Source organism: Quercus lobata, chromosome 1 (genome assembly GCF_001633185.2).
Source record: "Quercus lobata isolate SW786 chromosome 1, ValleyOak3.0 Primary Assembly, whole genome shotgun sequence".
Lineage (NCBI taxonomy): Eukaryota > Viridiplantae > Streptophyta > Magnoliopsida > Fagales > Fagaceae > Quercus > Quercus lobata.
In genome coordinates this window covers 22,138,089-22,161,057 of record NC_044904.1, presented here as the reverse complement: position 1 = coordinate 22,161,057, position 22,969 = coordinate 22,138,089, and the positions used below count along the sequence as shown (strand labels likewise).

The window sequence follows — 22,969 nt, the reverse complement described above, 5'->3', positions numbered from 1 at the left end:
TATTCCATTTATTAGGTATGATATGACAAATAACGCCATGTGGCAAACAATTATGAATACATGTCAATCTTTTTAGCACATGTCAACAATATGCACTATAAGTTCCACCATTATAATTAATATCCACTATAAACTTAAATACTCCATCAATTTTTTTTTTCCTTTTCTTTTTTTTCCTTAGATTTTTTTTAAGTAACCTAGAAGTCATATTTTACCATAACTAAATCACCCCTAACAAAATTTAAGTTTCCTAAGAAAAAACAAATCCACTCTTTCCTTTTTTTATGGGTTTTTCCCTCCTCCATTACTCCTAAAACACAAATCTAATTATATATTATGAAATGTGGATTTAAAACAATTTATGTTTCTTTCCCCTGCCATAAACCTAAAGATCTATGCTCTCTTTCCTCTCTTTTCATTTTCCTATTACCATAATATCTATACTCTCTTTCCTCTTCTTTCATTTTCCTGTTACCATAATGACTCTTATTGTTCCAATTAAGCATATCTATACACCTCTCTGTCTCTCTCTCCTTTATCAGCATATGGATCGATATTACCTTTTATTTTTTGTTTCCATTTGAATGTTAAGCTACCAATATTTTTCTTTACTGTTTTCATTTAGCATTTATTCATGCTTCCTATTGTGTTGCCATGATAGACTCCATTTACTTTTTTTAATTTTACTCTTTTTTTAACCGTTAGATTTTATGGGTTTATACAACCTTTCATATGTTGATATATGATTGTTACCAAAAAATTTAATAAATCTTCTACATCCTTTCCTCCTCTTTCGATAAAACAATCAAAAACTTCAACTATATATATATCTCTTATATTTGGATTGTCTCTTTCAATCTCTCTAATTCATTTTTCTCCCAAAAAAAAAAAATCTCTCTAATACATGAAGTTTAGGGGTTGCAGTAGGGAAATTAACTTCACCACGGCAACAGTACCTCTCTCTCTCTCTCTCTCTCTAACCTTATTCTTCATGTATTTGCATGTTTTCAATTCACATATTTCCTTCTTTGTATTAAGAATTTGTGGTTAAATGGTTATTATGTGACCAAAGATTTATTTTTCCTAAAAGCTTGAAATGGTTGATATTATTTTAAGGTTAGTATTAAAGTTTTGAATCTCGGTGCTTGGATGGGTTTACTTTAGATTAAAGTTTGTATAACTTTGAGCATAAAATAGTTTTATAGGAATCAATTTGTTTGTAAAATTTTACTTGTATCTTTAGTACAAAACTTATATTTGGTTGGTATTCTTCTTTGTATGACATGTAGTACTGTTTCAAGTTCCTATGATGCTACATTGATCAAAACATGTGAAATTTGGATGAGAAGCAATGTTCTATAAATACCTCTACTTCTGATGCACAAAAAACACACACAAACATACTTTTATTTTGAGTTATATATTAATTTGACTGTGCATTAATTTTTTTATAATGATTTGCATGTTGAGTATTCTTTTTATTTTTTTATGGTCTGTTTGGATTGAAGTGGAGAGAGGGGGAGTAGAGTAGAGTAGAGTAGAGTATATTTAATCCAAAATTAGTCTATTTTTAGCCAACTCTACTCTACTCTACTCTCCTCCACTCCCTCTCCTTCCCCCCCCCCCCAAAAAAAAATCCAAATAGGCCTTAGTCTATCCGTTTGAATATTAAATTGAGAAAGTATATATAGTTTCAAGTGTAGCACAAAAATATTTTGCAAAAATTTTGTTTGTTTATTAATTTTTTGGGTTTTGGTATCTGTAGGGATGAAGGGCCTAGGAATATATATTAGGCCAGTGCCTTGTCCGAAGACATTTAGCTGTCCGAGGACAGTTACACATTAACGAAGACGTACAAATCAGTAAGTTATAGAAGGGTTCTGGTCATAAAGGTTTGGGAAAGTAATCCGAGGAGAAATGTCTCCTCGGCTAAACAGAGTAGAGGTCAAAGGTTTGACCTGCCATCAAGAACAATACACCAGACAATTTTACTGGTAAGAATAAGCATCGAGAGGGAATAGGACAAAGGGAAGCTAAGAAATATCTAAGAGAAAGCTGCTATCACCGCATTTAATGCTATGCAGCTAATTCTCTGGCTGCATTAATGTGGAGGTGATACTTGAACAGTAATATTCAACCTTATAGCTACCTCCAAAGACTTCAGGAATGTGCTGATGGGACAAGGATCAAAGCTAGCAGCTTGACCTACATGTGGAAGGCTGAGATGAAGTAAAGTAGAGGAATATAAAGAAGAATACCTCATCACAAGGGGGGGGGGGGGGGGGCGGGGCTGAAAATCTAGAGAGGGAAGAAACATTGTATACTCAAAAACTATAATTAAGTTTAAGTCCAAAAGAAATATATAAGAACTGCTCTCCTCGAACGTTGCTGAGGAAGATTTTCTTTACATAAACTTATTTATTTTCATTTTCTAGCAGCCTTTAATCTACTGTGATTGCTGTCTGACTCATTAAAGTCCAGTTCTTAGCCCACTTTCTACAAATTCATTGTATTGGGCTCTTTGAGCCTAAGTCCTTTTACTTTTTGAGCTTGGGAAACAAATTTTAAGGTCTTACAATTGGCACCATCTGTGGGAAACTTGAGCCTTGGTGAGATCAACATTTTGCCATGGTAGGCTCAGGTCCAAATCGAGAAGAATTTGTTGGTTCCCAACGTCAAGATCAGTTTCTCAACCTTGAACGTAGGAGGGACTGGGAAGTTAGTGTACACACTACTCACACTAGTAGGAGCCAATCTCAAAGTGGGAGTCACGTGTCTCACAGAGAGAATGCTAGGAACATGCAGTTAGAGATAGACCATCTACAGAGGAAATTACAACGTAAGTGACAGAGAGGGACTCCTTCAAGGTCAGAACCTTCTTCTAATGATGATAGGAATGATAGCAACCGGCCTAGATCAAGGATTCCTCCCAGTGAGTCTTTTTCTTGCGATGAGGATCGCCATTATAGGCGGAGAAATAAGAGTCCATCTCACAAAGACCTGGGTAATGATGCTATGAGCAAGGCTTTATACTAAATTTCTAAGTCACCTTTTACACGTAGGATTGAAAGAGGAAAACTTCCTCATCAATTTACTCAATGATTAATGAACCCTATGATTCCCAAAACTTTGAGAACCCCATTTTGGACTTCCTTAAAGCATTCCCATTAAGAATGCTAAAAGTGGTATATGCTAAATTTTACCATCAACACACAAAAAAAGCCACTCCATCAAAGATTTCAAATGGCAAAATTTTTGACTCACAATTACAGTGGGCTTGTAGCAATACAAGCTCACTGTAGCATAAATCGTAAACGAAAAAATTATATTTTATTCTCGGTCACTTTTCCCTTTCTTTCTTTTTTCTCTGCTTTCTTCTCTCTCCGCTCTCACTTTCCTCTTCTCTCTTTCCCCATAGCTTCTGTTTCTCTCAATTTCACGGTTTGAGCTCCTCCTCTCCAAGGTTCGTCAATCAAAACTTCAAAGCCCAACCGCCACTGGACAATAAATGCTCTTCGCCTTCGGAGTGTTGCTGCCAATATGGAGGTAAAGCTTGATGGCGAGGTGATTTGATTTTGTGGGTTTGGGTTCATGGGTCTCTGACCAGCGTGGGCATCAGCATTGAGAGTAGATCAACGTAGGTCATCGACTAAGAGTTCGGCGTGGGTCTCTCTCGGTGGTTGTTTTTCTTTTTCCTTTTTCGATTGTTGGTGGTGATAAGGTTGTGGGTTTGTGATTTAGTTGTGATTTTGGAGGGTTGTTTTTCTTTTTCTTTTTTCGGTTGTTGGTGGTGAATGGTGATGAGGTTGTGGGTTTGGGTTTGTGATTTGGTTATGATTTTGGTGGTTGGTGGTCATGGTTGTGGGTGGTGGTGACAATGACAGTTGTTGTAGCTATGGTGGTGCCAGCGGGTGGTTTTATTTTTTATTTTTTATTTTTTTGTTTTCGATGGTAGTGGCTGGCAGCGGCTAGCCGTGGGTGTGGATTTGCAAAGAAAGTGGTGGGTTTTCAGAGAAAGGGAAAGACCGAGAGAAAGAAACAGAGAATAAAAAAAAAACAATTTTTAAATGAAATGGTAAAAAAAATAGAATCTTTGATGTATGATGTATTATAAAATGAGATGTTAAAAGCTAAAAAGTAGTGTTTTGAGATGGTATATGTTAAAAATTTTACTTCCCTTGATGGCAATGCTCTTAGAAGGTAATACCTATTGAAAGGTATGGGCACAGATGAGAGAACAACATCAAGGTTCAACTTCCAGAATTTCAAAGGTGTCTTAAAAATGAATCAACAAATGCGGGTGAAGAGAAAGATAAAAGATTGGTGCAACATGAAGAAGTATCTTCAGCAGTAATTTACCCTCTTCAATTAAATGATAACTTTGTACGAGAAGCTACACAACCTCATACAAGTTGGTAGTGGAGTATACCAAGGCATTCTATTAACTTGTAAAATGAGTTGGTTCAAATGAAAGTGAATAGCAAATGGTGTCATACATTCAAGATATCCCTGGGTTGCATTTGATTTGAATGGTTTTCAGTTTTCAAGGCTTATAAGTTATAACCAAACCTTGTTTGTGGGGAAGTAAGAAAGTCTGAAGCGTTTCGAGGCATACGACAGCAAATTTCAAAGCTACTCCAAGGCCAATTCTTCTTCGAATGATGGAAATGGAATTTGATGGGTAGCAAGTGAGAATTGATTAGTTTTTTGTATCACATCCAACCGATCCAATCCTAACTGTGAGGGCATTGGAAATTGATATGTTTAAATACCATTTATTGATGAAAATTGAAAATATTGTAACAAAATAATTTTTAAATATGTAAATAATACCGTGAGATTCAGTTTTTAAAAAGTACTTATGATCTCATGAACAGTACATAAGACCCATAAAAAACACTGAATGTAACTGCAATTCAAACATACACAAAATGTTTAAAGTACGGTAAATCTGGTCACTACTCTTTGGATTGAATCCTTCCTCAGCAAAAGTGTGCACAATCTAGATCTAGATCCATGATCTTTATCTCTTACAACCTATAGTAGCATTTTTATGACCCTAATCTGAACAAGCCTATTACACTCTACACTAAAGAATAATAATGTTCCAGCAGGCTCACTAAATCAGGACCTCAATAAAGTTGCTTGGCTTTTGCAACAGACAGCTATGAGTTGTGAAGGATAATGCAGACATAAATATTGGGGATAAGTTGTCATTTCAAGTGCCAATACTTTAACTTTCATCAAGGCAAATAATGATGTTCGAGAAACCTCAAAGTTGAAACTTGAAATTAACTAAAGGACAGAGACTTTAGCCCAGGTAGTCCCACACTAATTGCTATTCCCAACTCTCTCTATCTAAGTCGATGAGTTTTTCTAACTTTAGCCCCACACATAGCACATCATGCTTTATTAAGAGAAAGGGATACACCTATAAGGCTATTCCCATCCAACTCTGCCAATCCTTTTATAGGTATAGACTTTTTGGTTTTCAATCTCTTTCAGTGTTATGGAATCGTTTACTCTTGGTTAACTGAAATAATTAGTATTATTTGCAAGCATGATTGAAGTTGCTGTTTGTTATAACATTATTGTTGAGGTTGATGCTTTGAATGTCCTAAGCCAATAGAAAATGCAATAGGCATGCTCTCACTGGACCATAGCAAACGATTGTGGAAGACATTAGGCTATTGCTCAATCACTGTTGTTGTTGGAATGTATCAATTGTAAGTAGAAATGTTAATTGAACTTTTTTCTTGTGATAAGTTTGAACTTATTTCCATCCATGGCTTGTTGGACCAAGTCTGTTTTATTGGCAATTGGTTTTCTTCTTAGCTCTTACTCTTTCTAATAAAATGTCTTGCTGAAAGTTCTGATTTGACCCAAGAGTTTTGTAATTTAATAGGATTCTATCTTTCTTATGTTAATAGGATTAATCCTTTAAGCATCCCACTTTTTTTTCTTCCCACAGGATTTCAATTGCTTAGGAATTTCATTTCCAACTCCAAATTTTTATGCAAATTCGCTTTTTTTGACACACCTATAATTCCCCATGTATCATAACCAATACCCACTAACCAAAAGCTGCATTATTGCTGGCCCTCGAACAATTGTAGATTTGAGAAGTGGCATTCAAATCCATACAAAAAAGAGAATATAGAAAACAAGGATAATCACTTGTTATTTGGATTTGTTAGGTATTCTGTGAATAAAAAAAACCCAAATGCATTTCCCCAGGTAAAATAGATCGAATCAAGGCAAAATGTAAAACATAAACAAACCTTCTCCTTTTTTTTTTTTTTTTTGAGAAGCACATAAGTCTTTTACTGTTTATTTAATAATTTATTCCAAGTGTTCAACTTTGTATATGCAATTCACCGACTATAATATGATATTATATTTGTGACGTATTCATTAGTGGGTTTGTTTCTTATTTGTCTTGGAGTTAGATCTCCTCCACTGGTTACTTGAATAAAGAGCATTTTATGAAAAACAATGCGGCTACTTTTTTTTTTTTTAAGGCAAAAGACCCTGCAAGTGGCATGAATAGATGCTGTGTATTTTTTTTGCTAAGAAATGCTAATCATCTTCTTATTTTATATAGGAATAGCCAACAGGATAGAGATAACTGGTTATAATTGAGACATAGATTAGCAAGTTATACACTTATAGCTATATTAAATTAAAAGTCTTATTCAGCATATTATAGTGGAAAATAACTTTGTTTGAGTCTAAAAAGCAAGTTATTAACCCCTGACGCACGTCACGGAACACCAACTAAAAAGGTGTATATATTAATATTACAATAGTGGGTTTTAATTAGTCTAATTGATAAAAAAAAAAACCTGTTGCCAAATAAGATATATAGAGCTTGATCCATGCCTATACTACAAACCGATTGGTATTTTAAAATGATAACGAAGACAATAATTTTTCAAATTCTTTAAGACATTGCAGTTATTATTCATTGAGGGTGACAACAATATCTCTTATTTTTCTTATTTTTAAATGGTGGAGAATTTTGTGTAAACTTGCTAATTGATTTTCTGATAGGAATTGTTTTTGAAAATAGACACATACTACAAGATTAAATTTAGGGAAAATTTACAAACATAAGAGATATCATCATTAGGACTGTAGATATGCTTTAACTGTTAATTTGGCTTTTATATCTTTGGGTGTAGCTGCTCTTTTATCAGCAGGTTGTCAATATCTTTTCATGGATCCTTATCCATATGTTTTTAAGAAGGTTTAATTTTTTTTTACAACCACTATTTTTTTCCCCTTTAAGTGGATAAGGTTAACAGAAATTTAGTGAATTAAGATTTTTACTGAATTAAGTTATGACTAAATATACAAATCACACACAAAATACCACAATGTGCTTGACTTCGTATGTTAAAAAAAAAAAAAAAAAAAAAAGTCACAAACCTGACTTGTTGGCTCTTACGTTTGACTTTTTCTTGTTAGAAGAAAAATACATTTGACTTGATTTTTCTTAGTAATGAAAGTAAAATTTTTCGTTCCCTTTATTTTTTATTTCGTATTCAAAGGTCCCAGTTCAAGAAGAAGAAAAAAATGTTTTCAATTCTCATACTTTTCGCAATTAAAACTCACAGGATACTGACTTCCTTTCTCTCCCGATATTGTTGAAGCTATGGCTGCTGCTAGGGCAATTTCATTTGCTCAAGAGCTGGGTATCTGACCTTTCATCCTTAAGGGAGACTCGGAAGCAGTGATCAAAACCTTCATGGCTGCAGAAGGCTCTCTTTCTTCATTCGGCCACATCATCTCTTTGGCTAAATCTACCTTAGTTACCAACAAGTGTATTTCTTTTTCTCATACTTAGGAGTGGTAATAAGGTTGCTCATAACTTAGTTAGATATACTAGACATGTTAGAGGTTTAACTGTTTGGATAGAGGATGCTCCTCCCCCACCTTTACTCTGTTCTTTTTGCCGGTTCTGGCTAATAATATTAAGTTGTCTTCCTTTTCAAAAAAAAAAAAATATATATATATATATATATATATTTATGATAAGTTTCAGTTAACTCATTTCAGTTAACTCAATTGGTAAAATGTCTGGTAATCAAATAAAATATATATTATATATAATTCGATTTCTGTCTATACTAAAAACTAATTAATGTATTAGTTTGATAATAAAAAACAATAATTAAGAATAGCCATCATAGGTAAAAACTATCTCTAAAAAAATTCATTGATGGAAAATCCATTTATTATTTCAAAAAAATAAAGAATATTAGGAGGAATATAACCTAAGAAACAAGCTGGAAAGGTCATTGTTAGATATAATCAATTGGACCACGTTAGGCACCAATTATATTCTAAATGGAAGCCAGCAGAATCCATTATCTTCCAAATTTGAAAATCATGAACTCTTTTGCTCGAATCAAAAATTGTGAATAGCCTTTCCACCTTTATGACCAGCACTGACATCTAAATTATTAGCAGTAACTACATTTTCAGGAATAATAATTTTTCTTTTTATTCACATCAACGAAAAAAAAAGAGAAAGAGAGAGAGAGATAGAGAGAGAGGACAGTATAAGTATATCACAAGCCCAATTGCCGAAAGAGAAAAAAAGTCTAAAAATAATTTTCGCTTTCATATGTAAAGCATGATGTTCCATTCAACGTTCAACCGAACTCAAAAGTCGTAGTAACTATAATAAATAAAGTGATATAAAAAGTATAAAAACCAATAACATGTTCTTCTATGTCCATACATTTTTGGCTTAATTTATACATTTGCCAAAAAAAGGTTATGAACACAATATTCCGTATTTTCATAATAAATTATAAATGACATGTTATTATTGATACGGTAAAAAAATAATTTCAGTAGTAACTTCAAATTATAACTAATAACAACCAAATATTTATAATTTGTTGTGAAAATGTTGTGACCGTAGCACTTTTCTATTGAATTATATTGTTTATATATGAGAAATGATATGTCTACAATATGATATTTCTGTAATATTTTTATAATACTTTTGCAACAAATCTTAATTAATAGGTTGTTATTGATAGATAAAAAAGTAATTTTAATAATAAATTTAAATTAAAATCAATAATAATTTATCAAATATATAATTTATTATAAAAATATTATAAATGTGATACTTTTGTTTACATATTTATCCTATAATAAAATATTTAAGGTTTGATTCATGCTCATACTAAAAACTAGTAGTTGATATGTTAATCTGACAATAAATAGTGAATATAATAAGTTGGAACTATGTTAAACAAAGTTGTGTCAGAATGGGTGGTCCTAAAGGAATAGCCCAGCCACAAGTCCGATTTATCGCGAAATATTTGCAATATTTCGTGGCCAATTTATCGCGAGTGTCGCGTTTTGAGAGGACAAAGATTAATGCAGTACACAGCTGGCAGAGGAGAAGCGATAGATCCGAGCGCAGTGAGCGACCCTACTTCACGTGCCATCATTCCCCTTCCATAACGTGAACCCATTGAGCAGCCACGTGGCTCAAGAACTTGTACAATTACACGTGGCACAATCCTCGAACGTTTAAACAGGACCACTCTGTCCACTTTTCTAGAACCCAGGTGAGATTAACTCCCCCTCTCCCACATCTCAACGTCGCGACAAAATTCGTGTCCACTCACAGTACAAATTTCGTTTTCCCCAAAATACCCCTCCTTGTCCACTAGCAATCGTCAAACAGCTACACGTAGCATTGATCAACGGCTGTACCATCATAAACTCACACGTGTCTTCATTGAAACCGTTGGATGTCAGTGTTAAAAAAGAGAAAAAAAATAGATAAAGTAGTTTTTTTTTTTTTTTTCCTAAAATTTTTACAGTTAAAATGGATAATGTAGTTACTATTTTATCCCGTAATTTTCGAAAATTAATTTTAGGATAGGACATATTTTTATAAAAAAAAAAAGGATATTCCTTAAAAAAAAAAAAACTTCTAGAGCATATGCTTGGGGGGACAAACAATACAAAAATTGAGTGGATAATGGAGAAAAATGAGGTGGGATTTCCTTGAAAAGCGCGGGGTGTTTTGGTAATTTAAAAGCATGCAATTGCGTGGAGGGAGAGAGAGAGATAATAAAGGTAAAATAAGCCTTATCCACTATGCTAAGACAACGCGTCCCGAACATTTATAAAAGGCAGATGAAAACCCCTCACTTCTTCAAAGACCCAAAAACCAACAACTTTCTTTTCTTTTTCTCTTCTCTTCTCTTCTTTTCTTTCTTTCGCAGCGAACAAAAACACGAGAGAAAGGAAAGGCCGAGACGCAAAGCGAAACCGAAATATCGGACCGATATTTTTTTTAAAAAGAACATGGCCGCCAGTAAAAGCTACTATGCTCGCCCAAGCTACCGTTTCTTGCCGAACGAGCGCGACCACCACCTCGGCGCTCCGATGGCTCACGACTCGGCATTCGAACTCGACGAGTCGGATATCTACAACTCGGTCCGCTCCAACTCGCCCGAGTTCCGCAAACAAACCACTCCGAGTTCGCGCGTCTCCAAGAAGCCGTCCTCGAAGCCCTCGCCGGCGGCGGAGCGCGCTGTCGTCGTCGGAGCCACGCCGTCGTCGCTGCCGGTGAACATCCCGGACTGGTCGAAGATCCTGAGAGACGAGTACAGAGATAACAACCGGTACAGGGACAACGCCGACGACGACGACGAATTCGACGGCAACGAAGAGAGCGAGAACGGAGTGCGGGTCCCGCCGCACGAGTTATTGGCGAAGCAGATGGCGAGGACGAGGATCGCTTCGTTCTCGGTGCACGAAGGCGTTGGGAGAACTCTGAAAGGAAGAGATCTCAGTAGGGTCCGAAATGCAATTTGGGAAAAAACTGGGTTCCAAGATTAAAAGTATAAAAAAACAATAATAGAGTGAAGAAAATCCAGAAATATCAAATTTGGCGGAATATTCTTTAGAATTATTTTTATTCCGACGGTAGTCTTAGTTTATAGTTTTTTTTTTTTTTTTTTTTTGGGTTTACGCGTTTAAGAGAGAGGAACATTTTGGTGCATGTAATTTTTCTAACTTCGGAGATTTGTATTCGAATTTGCGGAGAAGTTGCTTATCACTTTCCTCGACTTTGAGTTTTTTTTGCCTTTTTCTTTTGTACTATTTTTCTTCGGAGACTTCGTTGTCAAGTATTGAAAGTACAGAAATTGTAGTGGTTGAAGAGAAAAGAGTTGAGGGGCCAATTATGCAATAAAAATTTGAAAGTAGCCCTCGTTGGTTCAATGATATAGGTGGGGTTTGGGTTATTATTATTTTTTAAATGTGGGTGTGGGGTAGGTAAGAAAAAAAAAGGATAGGCTACAATTTGAGTTTGAGATTACGACCCACTTGAAATAAATTTTGCTAAAAGACAGTATAGGTATAGTACGTTATTTTTACGGCACAAGATTTTCTAATATGTCCTTGCCAAGTTTTACTTTTCGGTGAGTATATTGTGGGTATAATATTTTTTAATTATATATTCTGCAAATTGTGTACCTGGACTGATATTAGGACACCTGCAGTCCAAGCAATAATGGGTATCGTGGCCGTGGGGCGTCCTCGGACCATGGCCTTTAATTAATGTGATAAAGAGTAAGACACGACACTTGGGAAGTACTACTGGTGTATGATTTGACGGTACGAGTTCTTTCTTTTTTTCTTTTTTTGACGGTACGAGTTCTTGTTTCAATATTTAGTGAAGAGCTGTTGAAGAGCTGTTAGAGCATTCTTATCCGCTCTCTCGTTAAAAATGTTATTTTGATACGTCAAAAACATACTTTATCATTTTAGTACATTATTTTATGACATATCATTTATCAGATGTTCTACTCTTCAATTTTATATATTAAAATAATATATTTACTTAAAGCCCAGCAATATACAATCACAGAGCCCAGTGACAGTCGCCACCAACCAAGAACCAATAACCACCGCTACAACCACTGTCACAACAACAACCACCGTTACAATCACTGCCACAAACTACAATCACAATCACCGAATCCTCCAACAAATTCCAAATCCAAAAACCATAACAAATGAGAAAAAAAAATAAATAATAAAAAACTCAAAATCTTCAACAAAACCCCACCATACACAGCACAGCCGGCCACCACCATACCCAAGCACAACCCATAATCACAATCACATGGAATTCACAATCAAAGGAAAAAAAAAAAAAGGGAGATCAGAATAGATCGCTCCACGGTGACGGCTTCAGCTGTGAGGCTAAACTCCACAGCGAGACTGAACTTCACAGCGGCGGGCTGTGAGAGTGACAAGGAGGCCAAAAAAAAAAAAAAAAAGACAGAGAGGGAGAGTGACAGGGAAAAAGAAAAGAGATGGAGAAGGTGCAGAGAGAAACTGACAGAAAAGAAAAAAGGGGGAAAAAAAAAAGAAAGAAAAAGGAAGGGGTGGGGGTTCTGGAGAAAGAAAGAAGAAAAAAAAAAAAGGAAGAGAGGTGAAACTGAGAAGATGAAGTGAGGCGGAGAAAGAAAGAAGAAAAAGAGAGAAGAAAGAGTCATAAATGAAGTGAGAAAAAAAAAACAAATTAAATAAGCCAAACAGTGTTTGGCATTGATGTCCATACTGTCTCATATTTGAGACGATACTGTAGATATGTGTCAAATTTTTTAAGATTTGTAACAGCTGATGAGGGTTGGTTTTTGGTTTTTGGTGTTTGGTATTTGGCATTTGGCACACCTGATGAGAGTGCTCTTAGAGTAATAGTATCAGTAAGACTCATGTGTTATATGTAATTTTATTCATTATCGACACATGGTCAATAAGCTCACTAGAAACTCATTATTTTTCAAAAAAAAAAAAAAAACACTTAAAGCACTCTCATCAGGTGTGCCAAATGCCAAATATTTGGCATTTGGCACACCAAACACCAAAAACCATCCCTTGTCAACTCTTCCAAATCTCAAAAAATTTGAGACATGGCTACAGTATTGTCTCAAATATGAGACGGTACGGACATCAATGCCAAACACTGTTTGGCTTATTTAATTTATTTTTTCTCTCTCCTCCTATCAGATGTCTCTCTCCATCTACATCTCTCGCTCTCTCTGTTTGGCATTCTCACCACGCCGATCTTGCCATGTTGAGAGACAGAGACCGCCCAGGCTCGTTACTGATCATTGACCCACTTTGCGACGAAGAGGAACTCCAGTGTGAAGGACACGGTGGCCGGAAGTGAAAACTTCCATCAACGACGGCGACGGAGACGGTTTGGGATGTGGGTTTGTTTGATTTGGTGGATGGGATGCGGTTTGTTGAATTTTATAATCGATTTGGCAGATTTGGGATGTGGGTTTGTTTGATTTGGTGGATGTGGGTTTGTGCCGGTGGTGGATGTCCGGTGGTGGTGTGGGTTTGTGCCAATGGTGGGTTTGGGATATGGGTTTGTTTGGTTTGATGGATGTGGGTTTGTGCCGATCTCTCTGCTTGTGTTTTTTTTTTTTTTTTTTTTTTTTTTTTTTGTGGAGGTGGCGTTGGTGGATGTGGGTTTGTGCCGGTGGTGGCTGTTGGTGATGATGATGATGATAGTGATAGGGATAGGGATAGGGAGGAGGTAATATATTATTTTAATGTGTAGTAAATATTATTTTAATGTATATAATTGAAGTATAGAACATCTGATAAATGGTATGTTGTAAAATGATGTGCTAAAATGATAAAGTGGGTTTTTGATGTGTTAAAATGACATTTTTTATGAGAGAGCTGATGAGAATGCTCTTAGGAAGTTGGAAGTCCCTACTTATTGTTATCCAAATACGTTTGGATATTGTTTATATTATTAAAAATTGAAAATTGAAAACAATAAAAAAAAAAAATTTTGGATTACTATTCACACTCACAAAATACTGTTAATTTGCCTTAATGTATTGTTCATGTTCCATGAACAATGAAAAAGGTGCTAGTAAAAAAAAAGTGCAAAATGTAAAACGTGGAAGCTGAATCCAAACATATACGTAAACTGGTATATAAGATATTAAGGCATATCATATGGATCTAATCTTATCCATATTTTTTTGGGATTATTATTAAATTTTAAAATATCATTTAATTTATTGTCTAAACACACTTTTCTTTTCTTTTAATGTACCTTAAGTATTTATTATCTCTAACATTAATTGCTTATCTATTATTGTAAAAGTATATATTGAATAAAACAATATGCTATGTTAATAGTTAAGTTCACATTAGCAATTTTACTTAAAAAGTACAAAATTTAATTACAAAATTGGTTATAGTATAAGGTTATCACCTTATTTAATTTTTATTAGATATAAATTTTAACAAATCCACCGTTGAATTACCTTTTCTTCTTTATATCCTTCTGTATGGACTAGGTTCGAGTATTTTTACTATTGGATGAGTGGACTCAAGCCCAACTGGCCCAATACAATAAATTTATAGAGAATGAGTTTAAGAATTAGGTCTTAGTCAGGATTACAACAACTAGACACGGTTATGTATGGATTGAATAACAAGGATATAGACTAGAGTATGAAATTCTGTCCTCGGGCACTTCGTCCGAGGAACTTAGTGTTCTTCTTCTTTCTTCAGTACTAGGTTACAATGGTTTCCAAGATCATGCAAGTTGTTCCCGTATTCTCCTTTTTTCTCTCCCTCCTGAATTTCGATCCCCCATTCTTGGAGGATCTCTCACATTAGATATCTCCTTCCAATCGATCTTAGTTTTCCATCTGTTGATCATGCAGGTCATTACTCGAGTGCTCATCCCATCAGCCACCTTCCCAAACCCTCTGTGAGTTGCGGCAACCAAGACCGCACTGTTCAGGGGTCATTTCCTCATTAATGCGGCCATAACGTTAGTTGGATGCATTTAATGCGGAGGTGACAGTTTCTCCTTGAATCACTTCTACACCATACCCCCATGGGTGTCCTACTGTACTTGTCATTTTTCTGGGGGCGCTCTGGGAGGCTGCCTTTGAAGGCGTGCCGTTCTTTCCTTCTGGGATCTGGGATGCCGAGAACAGGATCGTCCTCGGCAATGTTTCTAGGCTGTTTGGGCTTTTTTTGTTCGTCCTCGGCCATTTCTTCCTCCTCGGCGTGGGCCTTGGGCTTAGTATAAAATGGGCCGGGGTTGTCAAATTCTTTGGCCCCACACCTTCATACTTACAAAATTTCTAAAAAATTAAATATCAATAATTATGTCATCAATAAATTGTTTAAATTGCGAATTTTTATAATTTAAAATTATGCATAAAATATACAGTTATAGATCATATAATAAATAATATCTGATTGACACAAAAATTTACATGTGTATTGTAGGGATAAGGGCCTAAAGTTATGTGTTGGGCCTTAGGCCATGGTCGAGGACATTGGTTGGTCCGTGAATGAATAAACAATTGTAAAGGTGTCAAACTTAGAGTCTCATAAGTAGGTTGCAAGTGGAAAGGTAGGGGAAGGTGGTCCGAGAATGAGCATCTCCTCGGATATACAAAGCACAGATCAAATGTATATCCCATCGTTCAAGGTAACCTTCCAAGAAATTTCACTGATGGGGATGAGCGTTATGAACGTACAGGAGGAATGGAAGCTCAGAAATATCTAAGGAAAAGCTGCTGCCACCGCATTGAATGCTCTACAGCTAACTTTCTGGCCACATTTATGTGGAGAAGACCCCTAAACAGTGCTGCATTGGCTACCCCAACTCATAGAGGGCCAGAGGGAGTGTTCGATGGGATAAGCACTCAAGTAATGCCCTGGATGGTCAACAACTGGAGGGTCAAGATCATAGAAAAAGAAATATATAATGTTAGAGACCCCTGAGAACAAAGGGGATCGAAAAATTAAGAGAAAAACATTGTAGTCATCAAGAACTGACTTTATAATCACACTTGAAAGAAATATATAAGAACAAATCTCCTCAGACTGTGTCGAGGATGATTTTCTTTAGTTTGAATCAATTCATCTTCCTTTTCTTGTCTCTGAACTTGTTATATTTGTTGTCCAACTCGTTAAGACTCAGTTTTCCAACTCACTTTCTACAAATTCATTATATTGAGCTTTTTGGACCTAAATCCATCCACCCTCCTAAGCTTGGGATCCAAATCTGGTATTTACATGTATTAAGAGCGTAAAGAACATGCAACTCAACGGTTACATTTTCAAATTATGTAGTAATATTTATTTTATTAAGTAAAGTTGTAACGTTATGCTACAACTTATTTTGTAACTAAACTTTATCAAAAAAAAAAATGTTTAAAATTAGCAAGCTACTTGAAGAAAACAATAAACAAAGAAGGTTTGCTTCTTAAAATAATTCCATTAAACTTGTCAGACAATAAAATATATTATAAAATAAATCCTAATTAATACTTAACTATAATATAAACCAAATTTGACTTAAAAAGTATCAAAACACCTAAAAATAAGAAAATAATAACTCTAAACCTAAAATTCCGAAAATTACAAATTAAATACCAAAATTAATAAATAACGAAATTCTAATTATAGATTCTGTTCGACATCATAAGAAATGTCTCGTGAGTGCGGAATAGAATAGTCAGGTAAATTGGAATACTACTTAGTGGTATATAAAGTTATAAACAACAACAACAAAACATGCAAGTATATTTAAAAAAAAAAAAAAAAGATATTGTTGTTGTTGGGAAATTTAGACCCCAGTTGATAGAATTAACAAGTTTTAAATCCAAGTTGTTAATTAGATTTATTATCAATAAAACTTGTTAAAACAAACAAACATCAATATCATATCAAAATCATGCAGCGGAAAAATAAATAAGACAAGATATGATAACCTAGGAAAACCAATGAAACAAACTAGTTTCACAGTAAAAAAACCTGGGGGAAAACCTTCCCGAAAGAAATCCACTATAGAAAAGAGGAGTTTCAGATCTAGTACAAAACCTTTGTCCCTAAACTCTACAATCCCCGTAGATGAACTCACAGTAGAAACCTTCTACCACTTCAGAACCTCTGAACTCTTCAATATATGAACGCCACCCTTTTGATGCACGAATCCCAGTACGTGACTAACCAATTGCGCAGATCCCAGTACGTGACTTAATCATCTCCCTAGACTCTACAATCCCCGTAGATGAACTCACAGTAGAAACCTTCTACCACTTCAGAACCTCTGAACTCTTCAATATATGAACGCCACCCTTTTGATGCACGAATCCCAGTACGTAACTAACCAATTGCGCGGATCCCAGTACGCGACTTAATCACCAACTAGAAGAAGATGTTGGCTGCAAAGTTCTTCACTTCATCAACAATGAAGATCAAGAAGCACTTGGTTACAAAACCCTAAGGCGCAAAGATGCGGTAGCTTTTTTCAGAGGGAATAAGTCATCGGTCACCTATCACCTTTTGCATATGTTCTCCTTGTATTCTCTTATGTGACGGCCTCTAAAATAAGCCTTATATAGGTCTAGGGTTGTAAGAAAAGAAATCCTACACAAATACAAAAGCCTGGCCCAAAAATTAGATCTGAAAATTCTGATTTTCGTAACCTCGATAGATAGCAGGTGTCGAGCAAGTGTTGAGGAGCTGTCGAGGTTTAAACTTCGACAGATACAACTATCGAGGAGGTGTCGAGTAGGTGTCGAGGGGACAGAAGCTTTCTCGATCGATCCACCAGCTGTCGAGAGGTGTCAAGCTATCTGTCCAGCTTTAATGAACAACTTTTCTTCATTTGTTTCTTGGTCCAATCTTCATAACTTTAATACTAGACTTGAATAACTTGTTTCTTGAAGTATTAAACAAATCCTAGATCTACCCAATTACAAGTAAAGTGCGTTTTGTCAAAAGATTAGCCAATTACACAAAATCATGACTTATGTTCTTAACATGTGAACCACATATGTCCTAACAGTTGTGATTTTCTTTTTTGCACTTGCTTGGAGGTGGTCAAAACAAGAATCGAAGGTAGTGTTTTGAGCTGTTGAAACTGGATTGAGGGGAGAGTGAAGCAGCAATGCAGTGGCAATTATTGGTAGTTGTGGAAGAGGGTGTGGGTGAGAGACATAAGAGTAATGGTAGGGCTTAAATGAGTTGTTATTAAAATGATGCATGTTATTTCGCCATAAATTTGAAGAATTTCTTCAAAGACACTAATTTGCAAATGGTCTTTTTCTACGCATCACTTGAATAAAAATGACTTGAGCTATGTTGAATTTCTTCCGCTTTTTTAGTTTTATTACACACTTTTATTTATGAAAACAAGTCTTAAGTTGGAAAATTTTCTCATTTTTTAGCCATTAAGGAGCCTTAAATTGGATTCAGAATGTACACGAAAAATTAAGTGGGAAAGCAACTGGTTTGAACAAAAGTGACATTTGAAAAAAGAAAAAGAAACATAAACTAATAATCGATCAATTTTGTCAATGTTGGTCAACAATCTCCCTTTAGGGTTGAGCGTAGTTGTAAATTGACCCCTAGAATTTCAAATTTTCCTTATAACTCTTTGAGTTTTTCATATCTGTAAATTTTTTTTTTTTTTTTTGTTGAGAAGATATCTGTAAAATTGATCTATAGGACTAATTTTTGTTTGCTGTCAATCACAAAAATAAAATAAAATGAAATAAGGAAAGTGACGAATAAATGGTATAAATTAAATGAAACCCCAACTTACTCAGCCAATTGTATAATACCATGTTTTGGAATAATTTTTTTTGTTTAAAAAAAAAAAAAACTTGATTTGAGTCAAATAGTTAGGTACCCAAAATAAGATGATCTTGAAAAGTTTGCTTGGTTAGCAACAAAGATCAAATTAGATTAGTTATTTTCAGGGTTTTTCTTAAAGGAAAGTATGGAGCTAGTTTATGTTGATCTTGTTTGATACGTCACTTCAATCCCTATAAATAGTTTATTTTTATAATTAAAAATTCTAAAAACAAGCTACCTATAACTATAGGTTATAATGTATACTCTACTGTTAACTCAATTTAGCTATATAGTATTAAGAAATTTGCAATTGCAGATTAAATATATATATATATATATATATATAATGTTTCAAATCCTCCCACCTTTAACTAAAAAAAAGAAAAATAAAAAGAAGAAGAAGAAGAAGAAGAAGGGATATATGGCCATATCAAAATTAACTTTTATACGAAAATGAAATATAGACTGTATTGGACAGACAGATCATCCCCATATATTAACCTACCTAGCTAATATTAGGGGATAACTTTGTCATTAGAAAAATTATAAGGAACAGTCATCCTAAACCACTAAAAAAACTTATTGAATTGAAACTGGAATGGACGTAAATGCAATAAGCCAATTAACGCCTGTCCTTCACAAAATAAAGCCAAAGGCAGATTAGAGGATTAGAGACCATTTAATTTTCGTTTCGTGGGAACCACGCATGGTTGGCCATTTTGTATAGTACACCTTTAGCTTTGCGTTTCGTTTAAGTCCGCATGTCGTTTTCATCGTCCTGTCTTCTTCTTTTCTTTTCTTTTTTTTTCTCACTTTTTATGGCGACACGGGAATGTGTAATTGTGCGCGAGCTGTGACACTGGTGGCGTTTCGTTTAAGTCCGCATGTCGTTTTCATCGTCCTATTCTTTTCTTTTTTTTTTCTTTTTTTTTTCCACTTTTTATGGGTTATGGCGACTCGGGAATGTGTAATTGTGCGCGAGCTGTGACACTGGTGGTGTCACCTTTGGTGTCATGGAAATTTGGTGAAGCATGCGTGAGAGGTATGAATTTTTTTTTAAAAAAAAAAAGAAAGAAAAAGAAAATTCTTTTTTTGACATTCAATTCAAATATCACGTGTTTTATAAAAGTAGTTTTCGAGGAATCAGTCAAAAAGTGTGAGAGAACTCGAATCAAAGCAAATTGCTTTGGTGATAAGAGTGCAAGTTGAACTTATGCTTTCGCTGCAGAAAACATGTTTGATTGTTGAGAGGGCATGAAGCGCCCCCATTGCTTTGACGGGAAAAGTCTAAAGATTTTTTTTTGGAGAAGAAGTAAAGTCTAAAGATTTTAGATGTATTTTGATGGGAATGACGATACTACATCCCACCGACGAAGATAACATTAATGACGAAGGAAGCATCCTTGACGAAGTCATCAGGAACAACGAAGAAAGCAATCATCACTGACGAAGGCAGGGAGTCATTCAATGCAGTCAATCAATGATCTGAGCAGTTACGAAATCAACCAGGCAGACCGTTGGGAACCTCTTAAAAGTCCCATTATTGGACTAGAGGCGTTACTTGAGAAAGCACTAACAACCACAACGGCTAGCCCCTAAGGCCGCAGGTATAAAGCCCTCATACAGTCAATAGAAGGTACATACATACACTGACACTTTGAGAGCCCATTCTGATTCTTTATTCTGTTTGGTCATTATTCTAACTTTGGCATCAGAGACGTTGTGGCAGGCACCACACCGGTGACCCTCATCGAGCATACCCTCGCACACCACAAGGGATTCCATCTGCCCACTATTACTGACGAGTTTGTGTTTCATCAGTTTGGCGCCGTCTGTGGGAAACGAAGTTTTCATATTCATATTTGAAAACGTAGTTTCCATTAATTCTCTACATCCAGATGGAATCCAACCTAGACTCAGCAGCCTTGGCCCAACAAGTTCAAGCCCTTGCAGCCACCATTGAAGAACTCACCAAACAAAACCAGGAAATGAAGCTACGACTCCAGCAGGTTCAGCAGGCCCAACAGGACGAAAGCCGGTCCAAGGGTAACCTGGAGGGAGAAGGGGATAGCCACAGGAGAGGTACCCCCCAAAGGCCAGCTACCCCGGACGAACAGAACTCAGATCTTCTTCGAGAAATGAGGAAAGAGATGGACGAACTAAGGAGCGCCATCAAAGAAAAGACGGATCGGAGTGCAGACAAAATGGTAAGGGCTACGGATTCACCCTTCACCACAGCGGTACTTGAATGCCCCGTACCGTCAAAGTTCCGTTTACCTCAACTAGAGCCATTCGACGGACTCAAGGACCCTCAGGATCATCTTAATACCTTTAAGACGACTCTGGGTCTTCAACAACCACCTGACGAGATACTATGTCGTTCCTTCCCAACCACTCTCAAAGGAGCTGCAAGAGAATGGTTCACGAAGTTGCAAACCTCATCCATAGACAACTTCGATCAATTAAGCAGTGCCTTCTTACGCCATTTCATAGGGGGGCAACGTCCAAAAAGGCCGGTAGACTACTTACTTACCGTAAAGCAGGGAGAGAAGGAAACTCTGAGGTCATATGTCAAACGATTCACCCGGGAGACTTTGGAGGTGGACGAAGCCGATGACAAGGTGCAACTGATGACCTTCAAAGCAGGGCTGAGGTCCAGAGATCTTGTGGCCTCCCTTGCTAAGAATCCACCAAAGACGATGGCAGAAATGCTCCTGAAGGCATAGAAGTACATGAATGCTGAAGACGCTTTAGCTGCCATAAAGGATACCGAAAAGCCAGGCGACAAGGCCAAGAAGGAAGACGATCGCAGGGGGCAGAAGAGAGATCGACCAGATCGTCGGAACAACGATGGGAATAGGAGGAAAGATGATAAAAACCCTCGAACGGTAAGATTTACTCCTCTGGTCATGCCTGTTGACAAGATTTTCACACAGATCAAGGACGAGCATTATCTTAAATGGCCCAGACCATTGCACTCATCCCCTAATGTCCGCGACAAGAACAAGTACTGCCGGTTCCACAAGGATCATGGCCACAACACGGAAGATTGCAGGGACCTGAAGGAGCAGATAGAGGAGTTAATACGGAAAGGAAAGTTACAGAAATATGTGAAGAAAGGAGAATATAGCAAGTCCAGAGACGACAATAAAACCCAGCACGAATCATTCTCCCGGGATGACGATTGTCCGTCCTATCCTCCAAACAAGGTGATCGGGGAGATCAACACGATCACAGGAGGGCCGTTCTCAGGAAGGTTGTTTAAATCACTCAAAAAGGCATACCAGAGACAAGTTAACAGCGTCCACACTGTACCCCCGTCCAAGCACCGACGAACATACGAAGACATGTCCTTCAATGAGGGAGACGCCATAGGAGTGAAGCAACCCCACAACGATCCCTTGGTCATAATGTTAAATATAGAAAGGTTCAATACCAAAAGGATCCTTGTCGATAATGGCATCTCTGCGGACATCATCTACCTCCCAGCCTTCCAGCAGCTGAGACTAGATCCAAAAAGACTGCGCCCTTTTGACTCTCCACTCGTCAGCTTCAGCGGAGACAGGGTCTACCCCCGGAGTATGGTGACATTGACGGTGACGGCGGGGACCTACCCAGTGCAGTTGACTCGGTAAGTAGATTTCCTGGTGGTGGATTGTTCCTCATCCTACAATGTCATCGTTGGAAGACCCACGCTCAACAAGTGGAAAGCGGCAACGTCAACTTACTGTTTGAAGGTAAAATTCCCAACAGATAATGGTGTCGGTGAAGTGAAAGGAGATCAAGTCCTGGCAAGAGAATGCTACCAAGCCGTCCTGGCTGGGAAGGAGAACCACACGTGGATGATTGAGGAGAAGGAAGAAGACAAGATAGAGGCCCTGGAGACGGTGGAGTTGGTAGAAAGAGAGGCGAACAAGACGACCAAGATAGGAACGACGTTGAGCCCCGAGATGAGAACAAAACTCATAAAGTTCCTCAAAGAGAATCTAGACGTCTTCACATGGAGTCACGAGGACATGCTGGGCATATCCCCAGAAGTCATCCAGCATAAGTTGAATGTGGACCCAGAACGGAAACCCGTCCAGCAACGATGAAGAACCTTCGCTCAAGAACGAGACCAGGCAGTTGCAGAGGAAGTTACCAAACTCCAGACGGCAGGGTTCATCCGGGAGGTGTATTATCCTGAATGGCTGGCAAATGTAGTCCTGGTGAAGAAAGCAAACGGGAAATGGAGGATGTGTGTAGACTTCACCGACCTGAACAAGGCATGCCCAAA

At 36.7% G+C, this 22,969-nt stretch overlaps 3 protein-coding genes across 3 annotated transcripts; all 3 read left to right on the top strand.

Annotated features, from left to right (window-relative positions):
* The first annotated feature begins 10,181 nt into the window (after nucleotides 1-10,181).
* On the top strand, nucleotides 10,182-11,270 carry LOC115983461. Its single transcript, XM_031106140.1, has one exon. It carries the CDS (start codon nucleotides 10,345-10,347, stop codon nucleotides 10,879-10,881), a length of 537 nt encoding a protein of 178 aa, XP_030962000.1. The 5' UTR covers nucleotides 10,182-10,344; the 3' UTR covers nucleotides 10,882-11,270.
* A 9,411-nt stretch (nucleotides 11,271-20,681) lies between these two features.
* On the top strand, nucleotides 20,682-21,419 carry LOC115950884. The gene has a single exon (XM_031068163.1). It carries the CDS (start codon nucleotides 20,682-20,684, stop codon nucleotides 21,417-21,419), a length of 738 nt encoding a protein of 245 aa, XP_030924023.1.
* Nucleotides 21,420-21,425: 6 nt separating this feature from the next.
* LOC115950874 lies at nucleotides 21,426-22,787 on the top strand. Its single transcript, XM_031068152.1, has 2 exons — nucleotides 21,426-22,324; nucleotides 22,382-22,787. Exons 1-2 carry the CDS (start codon nucleotides 21,426-21,428, stop codon nucleotides 22,785-22,787), a joined length of 1,305 nt encoding a protein of 434 aa, XP_030924012.1.
* The last annotated feature ends 182 nt before the right edge of the window (nucleotides 22,788-22,969 follow it).